The sequence below is a fragment of the Mizuhopecten yessoensis genome, unplaced genomic scaffold (assembly GCF_002113885.1).
Source record: "Mizuhopecten yessoensis strain PY_sf001 unplaced genomic scaffold, ASM211388v2 scaffold9025, whole genome shotgun sequence".
In the NCBI taxonomy this organism is placed as follows: Eukaryota; Metazoa; Mollusca; class Bivalvia; order Pectinida; family Pectinidae; genus Mizuhopecten; species Mizuhopecten yessoensis.
Genome location: NW_018407841.1, coordinates 68,769 through 81,339, shown reverse-complemented (window position 1 = coordinate 81,339; position 12,571 = coordinate 68,769). Strand labels below are relative to the sequence as shown.

Sequence of the window (12,571 nt, the reverse complement as noted above, 5' to 3'; positions counted from 1 at the left end):
TTCCATGATGTTGTATTGCACTCATTGATCTACCAGTTATGTTGAATGATTTCTCTTTTAATATCAATTACTCACAAATACTTCATATATTTCAATCATACAAACAACTGCTCATTCAATGTGTGACGGGCGTATTATATACCGCTCGCGGTAACCTTGTTTGGACAGCTATGCCATTATTCCAGGTAGACATCTGTAAATAGATGATCAAGGTATCTTTCATTGTTTGATATTCTAGGTCTGCTGGTTTTCTTCGGGCTGTTTGCTGTGAAGTATGGAGCAGGGAATCTTGTGAATACTGTGGATAGTATTCAACCCAAGTAAGTGTCACACTTACGCTTGTGACAATTAACCTGTTTCCGTAAAACAGGGTATGTGAAACAACCGTTGTTAGAAGCTTCATCATTGATATTATTCTTTAAGATTCTTGACGATCTGTTTCTATAAGATGTTTTACAATTGACCAAGGGCCTGGTCATTGATTTGACTTTGCCAAAAATTGCTGTAAGATGATTTACTATTAATCTGTTTCTGTAGGATGTTTGACTGTTGATCTGTTTCTGTAGGATGCTTGAACGTTGATCTATCTCTGTAATATGTTTGACCATATTGATCTAACTCGGTAAGATGATTTACTTTTAATCTGTTTCTGTAGGATGTTTTACTGTTGATCTGTTTCTGTAGGATGCTTGACCATTGATCTAACTCGGTAAGATGATTTACTTTTAAGCTGTTTGTGTAGGTTGTTTGACCAATAATCTGTTTCTGTAGGATGTTTGGGATGGTAGTGGAGCGGTTATATCTACAAGATCTACAGAAAGTATCGGGACATATTGAGAGGAAGATCTGTGCCGTAGGAGTGTCTAATGTGCTCACAGAATCCCCAGCCATGTTACAGTCCTACGATACGTTATGGTAAGTTAACTGTGACACAAAATACATTATGGTTATAATCCCTTAACAACGAAAGTTCGAGGGGATATAGGATTCAGTCTGTACATGTTAGACTCTTTGTCATCGCTCTAGCAACTTCATTTTTTCAACAGAATTTCATGAAACTTCATACAAGTGTTTAGTATGGCAATGCCTTGAACATGTTCGTGTATCTACGTTGAAGGTCAAGGTCACTGTTAAAAAAATAGAAAAAAACTTTGTCATCGCTCTAGTGACTTCATTCCTCAATGGAATTTCATGAAACTTCATACAAATGTTTGGTATGGTGATGCCTTGAACAAGTTCTCATTTCGAGTTTCTACGTTGAAGGTCAGTAATCACAGTTTAACACAAATAGAGTGTACCTGTCATTTCTCTGACACCAAATACAATTATATTATAATTATGATTACCAGTGTGAGATTTCTGTGTCTTTAGATAAATTGCTGACAATCCTTTGCCTTGTTATTATTTCATTAACAATGTGAATATATTAAATAGATTGGACAGAAGATTAGACCCTGTATAAGTTACTTCCATCCTGTAATAACAATAATGAGTGTAGTCTCAGCTTGGTATTGTAATACTTCATGAACTGTAATGAACATCTGAGGCCCTTGGGTCAAATGATCTTTGTCATTTACTGAATCCTATTTTGATTTAAAAAATACATTTTGGGATTTTTCATAAAAGCTATTCTGATATGTAGTTGATGTGAATTTTTTTTATCATTCAAACTACAATATATTAATGCTTGACCTTGACTTTGCAGGGGCCGCCTTCTTCAAGCTTTGATCAGCCTGTTTGAATTACCGGAAGACGAGTCTGTCCCCGACGATGAACATTTTATCGAGATTGAAGACACTCCTGGTTAGTTATATATTTTCACATACCGGTTACAAATATTGAACTTTTGAAGATTACAGTAATTGATGAGTAGGTTGCCACAGTGGATGCCTATAATAATGCTATTGATTTTGGGTGTGGTTTGCCAACTTAGTGTAGCTTGTAAATGGATGATTGTACAGTATAACCTGTCTAAATCGGCCCCTGTCCAATCTGGATCCCTGTCTAAACCGGTTGTGATTTGTGGTCCCGACATATTCCCTAAATAATCATAGTAGTTAAACCCTGTATAAACCGGACCCTGTCCATTTTGAAAACCGGCGTTGGTTCACAAAATTTGGCATAGTAATCTATGTAAAAACAACCTGTTCATTCCGGTCCTGAAATGTCTCTCGGCAGACTACAATCTAAGGCAAACACATTCTAAACAAATTAGCGCTATCCAATGTTAGGTCGCCCTTCATTTTTATCATAAACTTTATATTTTATTACCATATTTGAATGCAAATAAGCCCCCTCCCCACTTTGGCAAATATCCTGGGAACGCTTTCTGTATTTTTAAAAATGACCAGGGCCCATTTTGTAGGTCTTAAAAATGTGAAATGTGTTGGCCAACACTCATCAACACAGTGGTTGATGTAGGTCTTGTTCTGGATCACACATTATTATTGACAGCTTTATGAAACACAGCTTTTTATCTATAAAAATAGCAAACAGAAAAATATGGAGAAACGAAATTTCATGAATTTTTTACACTAGCCATATGTTATAATGTAGGTTTGTTATTTATCTTTTGTAGAACATTTATTTTTGTGTGAATATGTAAAAAGTTAATATTTATAAATATACAAATCTATTGCAATTTTCAGAGATACTTATTCTAGGTGTAGATCATCAGTATTGATCAAATGTTGTTGTGAGTAATAAACAAAATACCATTATTATGGTCCCTTTCCAATAGCAAGAATTGTCACTATCAGTATATATATTGACTTTTGTTGCCAGGTTACCAGACAGCCTACTCACAGTTAGCATTTGCTGGTAAGAAAGAGAGAGACCCACTGGGTGACGTTCCTGATGCTAAACTACACCTTGCTAAACAACTTGGCAAACTGTCCGCTGCTCACCCAGGCAAGGTATGGCACTCCTAGTATTGCTACAGATCTACTCATACTAGGGCCTGTGTTATATCAAATGTAAAGCTCACCCAGGCGAGGTATGGCACTCCTAGTATTGCTACAGATCTCCTCACACTAGGGCCTGTGTTGTATCAAATGTAAAGCTCACCCAGGCAAGGTATGTCACTCCTAGGATTGCTACAGATCTACTCACACTAGGGCCTGTGTTATAACAAATGTAAAGCTCACCCAGGCAAGGTATGGCACTCCTAGTATTGCTACAGAACTCCTCACACTAGGGCCTGTGTTATATCAAATGTAAAGCTGACCCAGGCAAGGTATGGCACTCCTGGTATTGCTACAGATCTCTTCACACTAGGGCCAGTGTTATATCAAATGTAAAGCTGACCCAGGCAAGGTATGGCACTCCTGGTATTGCTACAGATCTCTTCACACTAGGGCCAGTGTTATATCAAATGTAAAGCTGACCCAGGCAAGGTATGGCACTCCTAGTATTGCTACAGATCTCTTGACACTAGGGCCAGTGTTATATCAAATGTAAAGCTGACCCAGGCAAGGTATGGCACTCCTAGTATTGCTACAGAACTCCTCACACTAGGGCCTGTGTTATATCAAATGTAAAGCTGACCCAGGCAAGGTATGGCACTCCTAGTATTGCTACAGAACTCCTCACACTAGGGCCTGTGTTATATCAAATGTAAAGCTGACCCAGGCAAGGTATGGCACTCCTGGTATTGCTACAGATCTCTTCACACTAGGGCCAGTGTTATATCAAATGTAAAGCTGACCCAGGCAAGGTATGGCACTCCTGGTATTGCTACAGATCTCTTCACACTAGGGCCAGTGTTATATCAAATGTAAAGCTGACCCAGGCAAGGTATGGCACTCCTGGTATTGCTACAGATCTCTTCACACTAGGGCCAGTGTTATATCAAATGTAAAGCTGACCCAGGCAAGGTATGGCACTCCTGGTATTGCTACAGATCTCTTCACACTAGGGCCAGTGTTATATCAAATGTAAAGCTGACCCAGGCAAGGTATGGCACTCCTAGTATTGCTACAGATCTACTCACACTAGGGCCAGTGTTATATCAAATGTAAAGCTGACCCAGGCAAGGTATGGCACTCCTAGTATTGCTACAGATCTCTTCACACTAGGGCCAGTGTTATATCAAATGTAAAGCTCACCCAGGATTTATTGTGTAATTGATTTAAACTATTCAGACAAAAGATGTTTGAGACCATTTTGAAGGTCACGTAAGTGAAGCAAGTTTGCTAATGCCATTGAAGAACATGTGAGCAATACAGGGCCATTAGGCCTCTTGTTAATCATTGCAATGTGTGGAGAACAATTTCAAAATAATTCTAACTATTCCTTTTTCTATTAAACATAATAAAGTTGAGTCCTTGAACAATACTTTAAAACAACTATTCTTTTCCTGGTTTAGGTGCCTGTTCTGATCAGCTCTGCTCTAGAACAGCAAGCGCAGGCCTTCTTACAGCAGTACCTGACAGCTGCCGGAGTTCAACTCGGATGACAAGAATGCCACTAGGTGTCTCCTCCGATGATCGTCTCCATGACAGCATCTGTGACGCCAATTCTGTTGTCATCATGTGATCCACAAATATACGTCTCCATAATAACACCCTTCCAAGTTAAAAACGGGGACTCATGATATTCTGTAAAGTGAATTTAATTTACTTAGTGACAAGGTATGGAAACATGGTTCTATTGTGTATGTAAAGATGGTAGATATAAGTCTATTTATTGGAGTCTTTAACACTTTATTTGGTCACTTGTTTATGGTCAGCTACGTACATAGCTATTGCTCTAAAAAAAGTGTTGACAAAATCTGGCGACAATAATTGGAAAAAAATCTTGTCGTTAAACTGGGAGAGAAGTTGGGGTTGGAGGGGCAGGAACTTACACCTCAATATCAATGAATTAATTTCTTGACTTGACTAAGTGCTTTATGCTTTATGCTAACAAATCTCCATCTTGATATATCAGAGGTACATTGGATAAAGACTTTGTGTTTGGTGACCCATCAGAATTTTGAAGCCTGTGATTATATGGTCAATTTTAACAGCCACCATATGTGTCCATCAATATTAGTGCTGACATGCTGTGGTTCATCAGTACCATTTTATATGTGATAAATACAATGTACAGAAAACGTGCTATGGGTAGGAATTATTGGTCGTCTGAATTGACTTTCCTACAAAAGTACTGCTCTAAATGATTAATATTCTTGTCCAACCAAGACCGAATGGTCTCTAATTGAACAGCATTCAGGAGACTTTTGCTGTATTTCAACCTAAAAAACTAAGTGCTGTGTCTTTGTACTGGAAGTTTTGATGCTTTACAATCCACCGTTTTCCACTTCAACTTGTTTTGTTTTCCTACAGAGAGTTGTGATGTAAAGAAACCAGGTATTGAACCTTAGTATTGTAGAATCTCTATAGTCCTGATTTCTTTATCATTGTACGAGATGTTTCTATTTCAATTCATACCTACGAAGTAATGTAGCATCAACATTGGAGAGCTTTCTGGTAAATGTGCAATTTTAGTAAAAGGGATTCGTAGTGTATGGCATTGTTGTATATTTTAAAGCTACTTTCACAGTAACAAAGCAAGTTTTGTCAAAAACAAATGTGTTGTTCACTTTTGTGTACAAAATTGCATGATGGAAATAAACAATATTATTGTTTCAAAATGTTTTTAATTTTGTTTCTGCTGACCTCTGCTGATTATGTTGTTACTTCTCTGCTGATTATGTTGTTACTTCTCTGCTGATTATGTTGTTACTTCTCTGCTGATTATGTTGTTACTTCTCTGCTGATTATGTTGTTTCTATTTGGACTGCTGGCTTAAGTGTATATGATTGTTTTTAGCTTTCCTGGCCCCGACAGGCCAAGTGAGCTTATGCCGTGGTGAGGCGTCTGTCAGTCTTGCATCAACTTTTTTTCTTTATCTAACCTATCCACAATAACCAAAAGGCCAAGGGTGATAATATTTGGCCAGAAGCATACTAGGATGCCACCGAGTTTGTTCAAATGAATGGCCTTCACCCATATTCAAGGTCACAGGGTTCAAATATGCATCAATCTTTAAATGACTTACTCTTGATTACCAAAAGGAGCAGGGCGGCGATATTTAGCCAGTAGCATGCTGGGATGAAGGGTTACCAAGTTTGTTCAAATGAATGACCTTTACCCATATTCAAGGTCATGGAGTAAATGAGTTCTTCTGAATATCCAAAAAGTCAAGGGTGATGACATTTGGCCAGAAGCATGCTGGGATAAAGGGCTACCATGTTTGTTCAAAAAATGAGCTTCGCCCATATTCAAAATCCAAGATGGTTGCATGTCAGCCATTTTGTTAATTTGATCAGTCTCAAAAATAAACATACACAACTACAGATCAAAGAAAGCTTACGTATTAAATTTGAGAAAGATTCCTGAAGTACATTCTGAGAAAGTGATAACAACTGTTGAAATCCACGTCCACCATGTTTATCCGATCATTCTTAAAAGTTAACATACACAACTAAAGATCAAAGGGAACCTAACATATTAAATTTGAGAAATATCCTTTCAGTACTTCCTGAGAAATAGTGATAACAAACTTTCACTATCAAAAATCCAAGATGGCCATCTGATGGTTCTCAAAAGTAAATATGCACAACTAGGGATGAAGGGGAATTAACATATAAAATTTGAGAAAGATCCTCCTGTACTTTCTTAGATATGGCATAACAAACTTTAACTGACAAAATTAAAGATGTCGGCCATTTTGTTTATTCAATCATACTCCGGTCTCTAAAGTAAATATGCACAACTAGGGACCAAGGGGAACTTACATTTCAAATTTGAAAAGAGAAATGGCGATAACAAAAATTGTTTAAGGATGGGAGAGAAAACAAACTGATGATGGGCTAAAAATGTACCCCCTTCTCTAAAAATTCAAAATAAACCAAAATCGGAAATGAATGGAATCGGTCAAGCTGATGAAAAAGAAAGGAAAATGCTGATTTATTTCGGCATCCAACAAAAGTAATTGAAGTGGTTGTTTTTTTGCCAGAGCATGAAATCTCAAAATGACCCCATTCATTTTCACATGGGAGTATAGAACCCTGGATGCCTTGGTGAAAGGCGAGTGCGTTATCCACTGTGACACCTGACCACCCAACTGGAACCACACTGTAGAGAAAAAAGTGACCCAAGTTTATGCATGGATTTTGATGCAACTTAACACAAGTTATACTTCAAATGAACTTGTCACCAAGAACGCCATTAGGTTCCTTTAATATTTACCAGAGTTATAGCCCCCGACGTCTGTAGACGCTACATTACGTTAGTTACGGAAATGTCTAATTATCGAAACAGTAGGTATTTTGTATACACCTCATACATTGTAATGTAGGCATGAAAGAAAGCTACTCCTATGACAAACTTTTGAGGTAGTGGGATCAAAGGTCACAAATGAATTTGTAGGCATTTTGTATACATTGAGGTTGTGGGGTCAGAGGTCACAATTGTTTTTTTTACCAAAATTATCTTGGGGGGGGGGGGGGGGGGGGGGGAGTAGGTATTTTGTATACACATATACATTAGAGTATCATAGCCAATTATGCAGGCTATATTGTGACAAACTTCCAAAGTCAAAGGTCACAGATGCAGTATGTTACTGAAATGGTTAATTATCGTAAACAGAAATGGCAGGTATTTTGTATACACATACCTTGGGAGTAAATGTAGCATTGATTCAAGCTACATTGTGACAAAATTCTGAGGTCATTGAGTCAAAGGTCATAGTAGTGGTGTTTTTCTTTTCCATCGGTCTGTCGGTATGACATCTGAGGTTAGACTTTTTCATGACCCTTAGCCTTTTAGCCCTACAGTGGCAACAAGCAGCCGTTATGCGGGGGTATTAGTTAGCCCATAGGCAACACTTCTAGTTTGCACAGGAAAAGGTGTCGACATGAGGAAATATTTCAATATAATTATATATTTTAATTTGAGCATTTTGTCTTGACCGCCGAGTGCTTACAATATCCAAGTGACACAGACCCCTGGGCATCTTGTTAGTAACTATGACCTTGACCTTTAACAGATCACTCATGAAATCATTAGGGCTTATCCTCACCTTGGACGTCTAAGCTTTTTGTTATCATTTTGTTACACAGTTGAAATCAAGAAAACACCAGATCATGACAAACTCAGGTTGTGTAATTTTCGAATTTAATAAATAAAATTCATGCCTGCTTTAACAAATTAAGATAAAATAACAACATCTTGCTGTGATTGCTATACTGTGGTTCCTGGACAGTTGTCGTTGGACCACAGTGATGTCAGTTTTAATATGAGATGAGGCCAGTCGCTCCTCTTTCACACCCCATTCACCAACTCCTAACTCACGAACCTGTAAAACAAACAATTCCGAGGTAAACACAAAGGAAAGGTGAGCTTACAGTACAAACATTACACTGCATATTCTTAAAATCTATATCTTCGCAGTATTAAACATGATGCCACACCAGGTCTACTTACATATTTGAGAAAATAAAGACAGTTTTGAAATTCTCCTGGAGAATATGTCGGCCAGTTGTATGAGCTTTATGAACTGGCACAACCTTTTGTTATCTTAATAAGGCGACCCCTTCAGCCATTTTTAACAAGCATCCTGGGCACTAATTACAGCAAATTGTGTATATGGACTTGACCAAGGGATTTACTTACACATTAATGTAGTGCTACACCAGATCTAGTCCAGCCTCTTGATGTTGTTGATGGATACATAGTGATAGAGAACCACCAGGAGGAACAGTGTCACACCTAGGGCATTGGCAAAAATCGCTAGCTGTACGTCGGTGATCATCTGGAACATCAATTGATACAAATATATAGTCTAGATAGCAACAAAGCATCCTCAATATCCAGAAGTTACGCTCTCTGCACCCCTGGAATATGCCATAGTAAAATTGAAGGCACAAAGGTAGCTGTTTGATCGGTCTCGGGTAAAAAAACAACCTGACCTATCGCTAGGCTGATACCTGTCCTTTAAAGATAACAAAGGGGCGACATCCTACTTTAAAGTCGGTCAATTTTTACCATTATGCGACCGTGAGATTCTTTTGATGTACATCAAAGGATCAAACTAGCCTTCTTGTCTCATCAATAAGGTGCACGTGGTGCACACTGAGCCTTCAATTTTGCTATGACATATTCCAGGGGTGCAGAGAGCGTAAGTGAGCATAACCCCTGGATATCGAGGATGGCAACAAAGTTATTCTTTTCGTTTTAAGTCTAGACAGCTGTCTATTATTTTTTCTCACCTGTGCAAGTCTTGTATGTGTTGCTCTATGCCAGGAGAAGAGCCTGTAAACTTGCTCAAGCCAATATTATATACAGGAAAATAACCGGGTCATAGAAACTGGCAGATTTGTCTATTGTAAGTCATGTACTATCCTGTTTAGGGAGAACTTGTAATATTGATTTTTTTTTTTTTATCTTTCATTATTCCCTTGATGCTATTTATAATATAAACTTCATTTAAAGTATTGCAACTTATATAAATCACTCTTGCTGGCCCATATATTAGTGAGCTGGGGTCTTATTATGAGAGGAAACTGGGGTACCTAGGTGGTCAGGCAGGTTACTCCACACCCATCAGGGAATCGAACCCCGGCCACCTTGGTAAAAGGCAAGTGTGCTATCCACTGCGCCACCGACCACCCTATTTTATTTGCAGGACTGGGACAGATGACTTAGGGTGACTAGTTACTTCTGTAAGCTATAGTCTCTCTGGGTGTTATGAGTTGGATTCCTGAAGAAAGTGGGCATCACAGTATATATAAAATAGCAAAGGGACCTAACAGATCACTAGCCAACCTGTTTCCAGCTTTCAGTAAAAGCAACATTTTCAGGCAAATACTGCTTGCTCAGTACCAATTTGGGATAAATTATAAGAAATAAAAAGCTTTTTAGTGTATTTTTTTCGTTTTTTTTACCCGATAAGAACACGAGTTTCCTTGTGCTCTCAACTCAAACTGCAACATGCAGGTGGTCATGTACTCATGATCAGCCAATGACCTCGCTCGTTATTGCTGAATTTAGTGAGCATTTAGCAGGGTTATGGCTGTATGCACAATAGGTGCTCGTGTTCTGGAATATGTTATATATTTCGGTATATTGGATTCTAGAACTATATTTAGTCGTACAGTTGGTGCGATTCATTGATAAATCTGATTCGTTATGATAAAAGTGCACATTGTATCAAAATTTGCTACAACTGTTAATCATACACAAACAACGTTACAATTTTATCGTAACTAAAATAGCATACTTATTCAAGTAATGTACCTTTTCTACGCTGTGGCCGGCGAGTAACGTGTAATGTCGGGATCAGTGTATACGTGGGGCACCTTACGAGAAATCGCGAGATTTGAAACTAGACGACATCTTCCGGTTAATTTTGACCAATCAACAAAGCGATCGTAACTGACAGTTCTGTGAATGGAGTGACAAAGAAGTTGGCGGGAGCTGCTTCCAAGTTTGGTGTGTCTTTGTTTGCACGTGCTCTGACAATGAAAACAAAGTCACGATGCAAAAAAATGGATTTTTACGCAAAGCAGACACTTCAGACACAGAAGGAATAAAGTGAAAATGGTAAGTCTTTCTGATTATGCCGATGTCACGGAGCAGATTCGCCGAACAATATTGCAATACCCACGTTATTGCGTATACAAACAAGGAGGCGTGTCACATTGTTGTGGTTAGGTGTGGTAGGTACCGTAGTAAGTATTATTGTGTCGTTTAGATATATAAGTAAGGCAGTCGGGTATCATTTACAAAGTTATTGTCACATCACAGAAACTATGATGTTTATATCAGGTAAGTTTCTGCAGCAGCCGACAAGTATCATGTTTACACGGGGATCCAGTTGATCTGTTTATCCTTGTTTGGGACGCTTCCGGGTTTTCCAGCCAACAAAAGAAAACACATGTGTTGGAATGTGGTTTACTATGTGGAAGCTCTGCTTTGAAAACAACGTAAACGTGAAAGATGTGTACAAGTGCTACTTAAAATAGCGATGTGCCGTATATATATATACAAAGGTTTAATTTGAAATAGTACTACTGTTGTATACATGCAGGCATATGTTGACTGATAAAGCGCGTGCACGCACGTGTTTTTGTCCATCAACAAAGTCCTTTGTTCGGACGTGCAACAGTGCACCACACGAAGCTTTGGAAATAGTGAGAAGGTAATATTTAATGCTTTGTTTTAATATTTGTAAAAGCTGTCTACCATGTAATTATTATATATATAAATATAAAGGTACAACAATGATAATTTATAGCAGGTAAAAAAGTACCATTATAATCAATAAGGCAGAGAAATTATGTCCAATCAATTTTCAATTAGAAGTCCATGGCCTGTATTTAATTTTATATGTATGAATTGATATAGGTCTCATAAGTAATCTTGACAGTATGATCCAATATTGGCACTGGATATGAACAACCAAATGTTGGTTGGATGCGTATCACACATAGATATATATATGGCCAATATGAGCAAAAAAGAAATAACGACAGTGCAGACAAAGAAATTTGTCAAATTTTCAGGGCGATCCATGAAACAAAAAAATACTGAAGTAACTTATATTAAATATGCTGTTTTATTTGCATATCCCCACGGTTGGCTTGAAACCAAAGGCTGATTATAGTAAATAATGCATCTTGAAAATGTGAGGTCAATTGAATTAATACTAAAAATCTTCATAAATGAAATGAAAAAATCATAGTAGTTCGTGTAAACACGGCGTCAAAAATTTGACTAGAAGTTTTTTTCACGCCCTATAGAAGGTCAACTTATATATGTTAATTCATTTAAACTCTATAATATGTTTTATATTGTTGCTCTATCTTTAATTCCAACTTGTGAAAATAGCTTAAAATTGATCAATTTATCTGAGAATGTATCATGATTTCAGAACGAGAAGGCATCACTGGCAGCCATAACATTATAATGCAGAAGAAAATAGGCAAGATTGTCCTTTAAACTATATTTTTTCGAGACAGTCAATTTTAAATCTGTTCGATACTTTATACCCTATGATTTTTAGCTCACCTGGCACGAAGTGCCAAGTGAGCTTATGCCGTGGCGCGGCGTCCGTCGTCCTTCCGTCGTCCGTCCGTCATCCGTCAACTTTTCCTTTAAACAACTTCTTCTGAAGAACGGACAGGCCTAGAGTCATGATAATTGGCTGAAAGCTTCGTTGGTAGGAGCCCTACAAAGTTTGAGAACGAAAATGACCTTGACCTGTTTTCAAGGTCACAAGGGTCAAATATGTCAAAAACTTCAAACGACTTCTTCTGAAGAACTGAAAGGTATAGAATCCTTATATTTGGCTGGTGGGTTCCTGGGATAGAGACCAACAAAGTTTGAAAATGAAAATTAGTTTGACCTACTTTCAAAGTCACAGGGGTCAAATATGTCAAAAACTTCAAACGACTTCTTCTGAAGAATTAAAAGGTATAGAATCTTCATATTTGGCTGATGGCTTCCTTGGATGGAGCCCAACAAAGTTTGAGAATGAAAATTACCTTGACCTTCTTTCAAGGTCACAGGGGTCAAATGTGTCA

General features: G+C 37.9%; 1 protein-coding gene and 2 long non-coding RNA genes across 4 annotated transcripts in view; 2 read left to right on the top strand and 1 right to left on the bottom strand.

The window, feature by feature from the left end:
• LOC110457132 (exportin-2-like) overlaps nt 1-5,635 on the top strand; it is a 34,907-nt gene extending 29,272 nt beyond the window's left edge. For both annotated transcript variants that reach the window (XM_021508242.1, XM_021508243.1), the window contains exons 23-27: nt 239-320; nt 772-915; nt 1,706-1,803; nt 2,785-2,915; nt 4,367-5,635. In XM_021508242.1, coding sequence (XP_021363917.1) covers nt 239-320; nt 772-915; nt 1,706-1,803; nt 2,785-2,915; nt 4,367-4,456 — 545 coding nt within the window. In that variant the 3' untranslated portion in view covers nt 4,457-5,635. The remainder of the gene's footprint in view (nt 1-238; nt 321-771; nt 916-1,705; nt 1,804-2,784; nt 2,916-4,366) is intronic.
• A 2,513-nt stretch (nt 5,636-8,148) lies between these two features.
• LOC110457137 lies at nt 8,149-10,303 on the bottom strand. The gene is made up of 3 exons (XR_002463667.1): nt 10,284-10,303; nt 8,661-8,799; nt 8,149-8,343 (listed from the first exon to the last, which is right to left on the bottom strand). It is a non-coding gene; the product is annotated as an uncharacterized LOC110457137 (long non-coding RNA).
• An 82-nt stretch (nt 10,304-10,385) lies between these two features.
• Nucleotides 10,386-12,571, top strand: part of LOC110457138 — a 58,597-nt gene continuing 56,411 nt past the window's right edge. The window contains exon 1 of the long non-coding RNA XR_002463668.1: nt 10,386-10,589. This is a non-coding gene — a long non-coding RNA (uncharacterized LOC110457138). The remainder of the gene's footprint in view (nt 10,590-12,571) is intronic.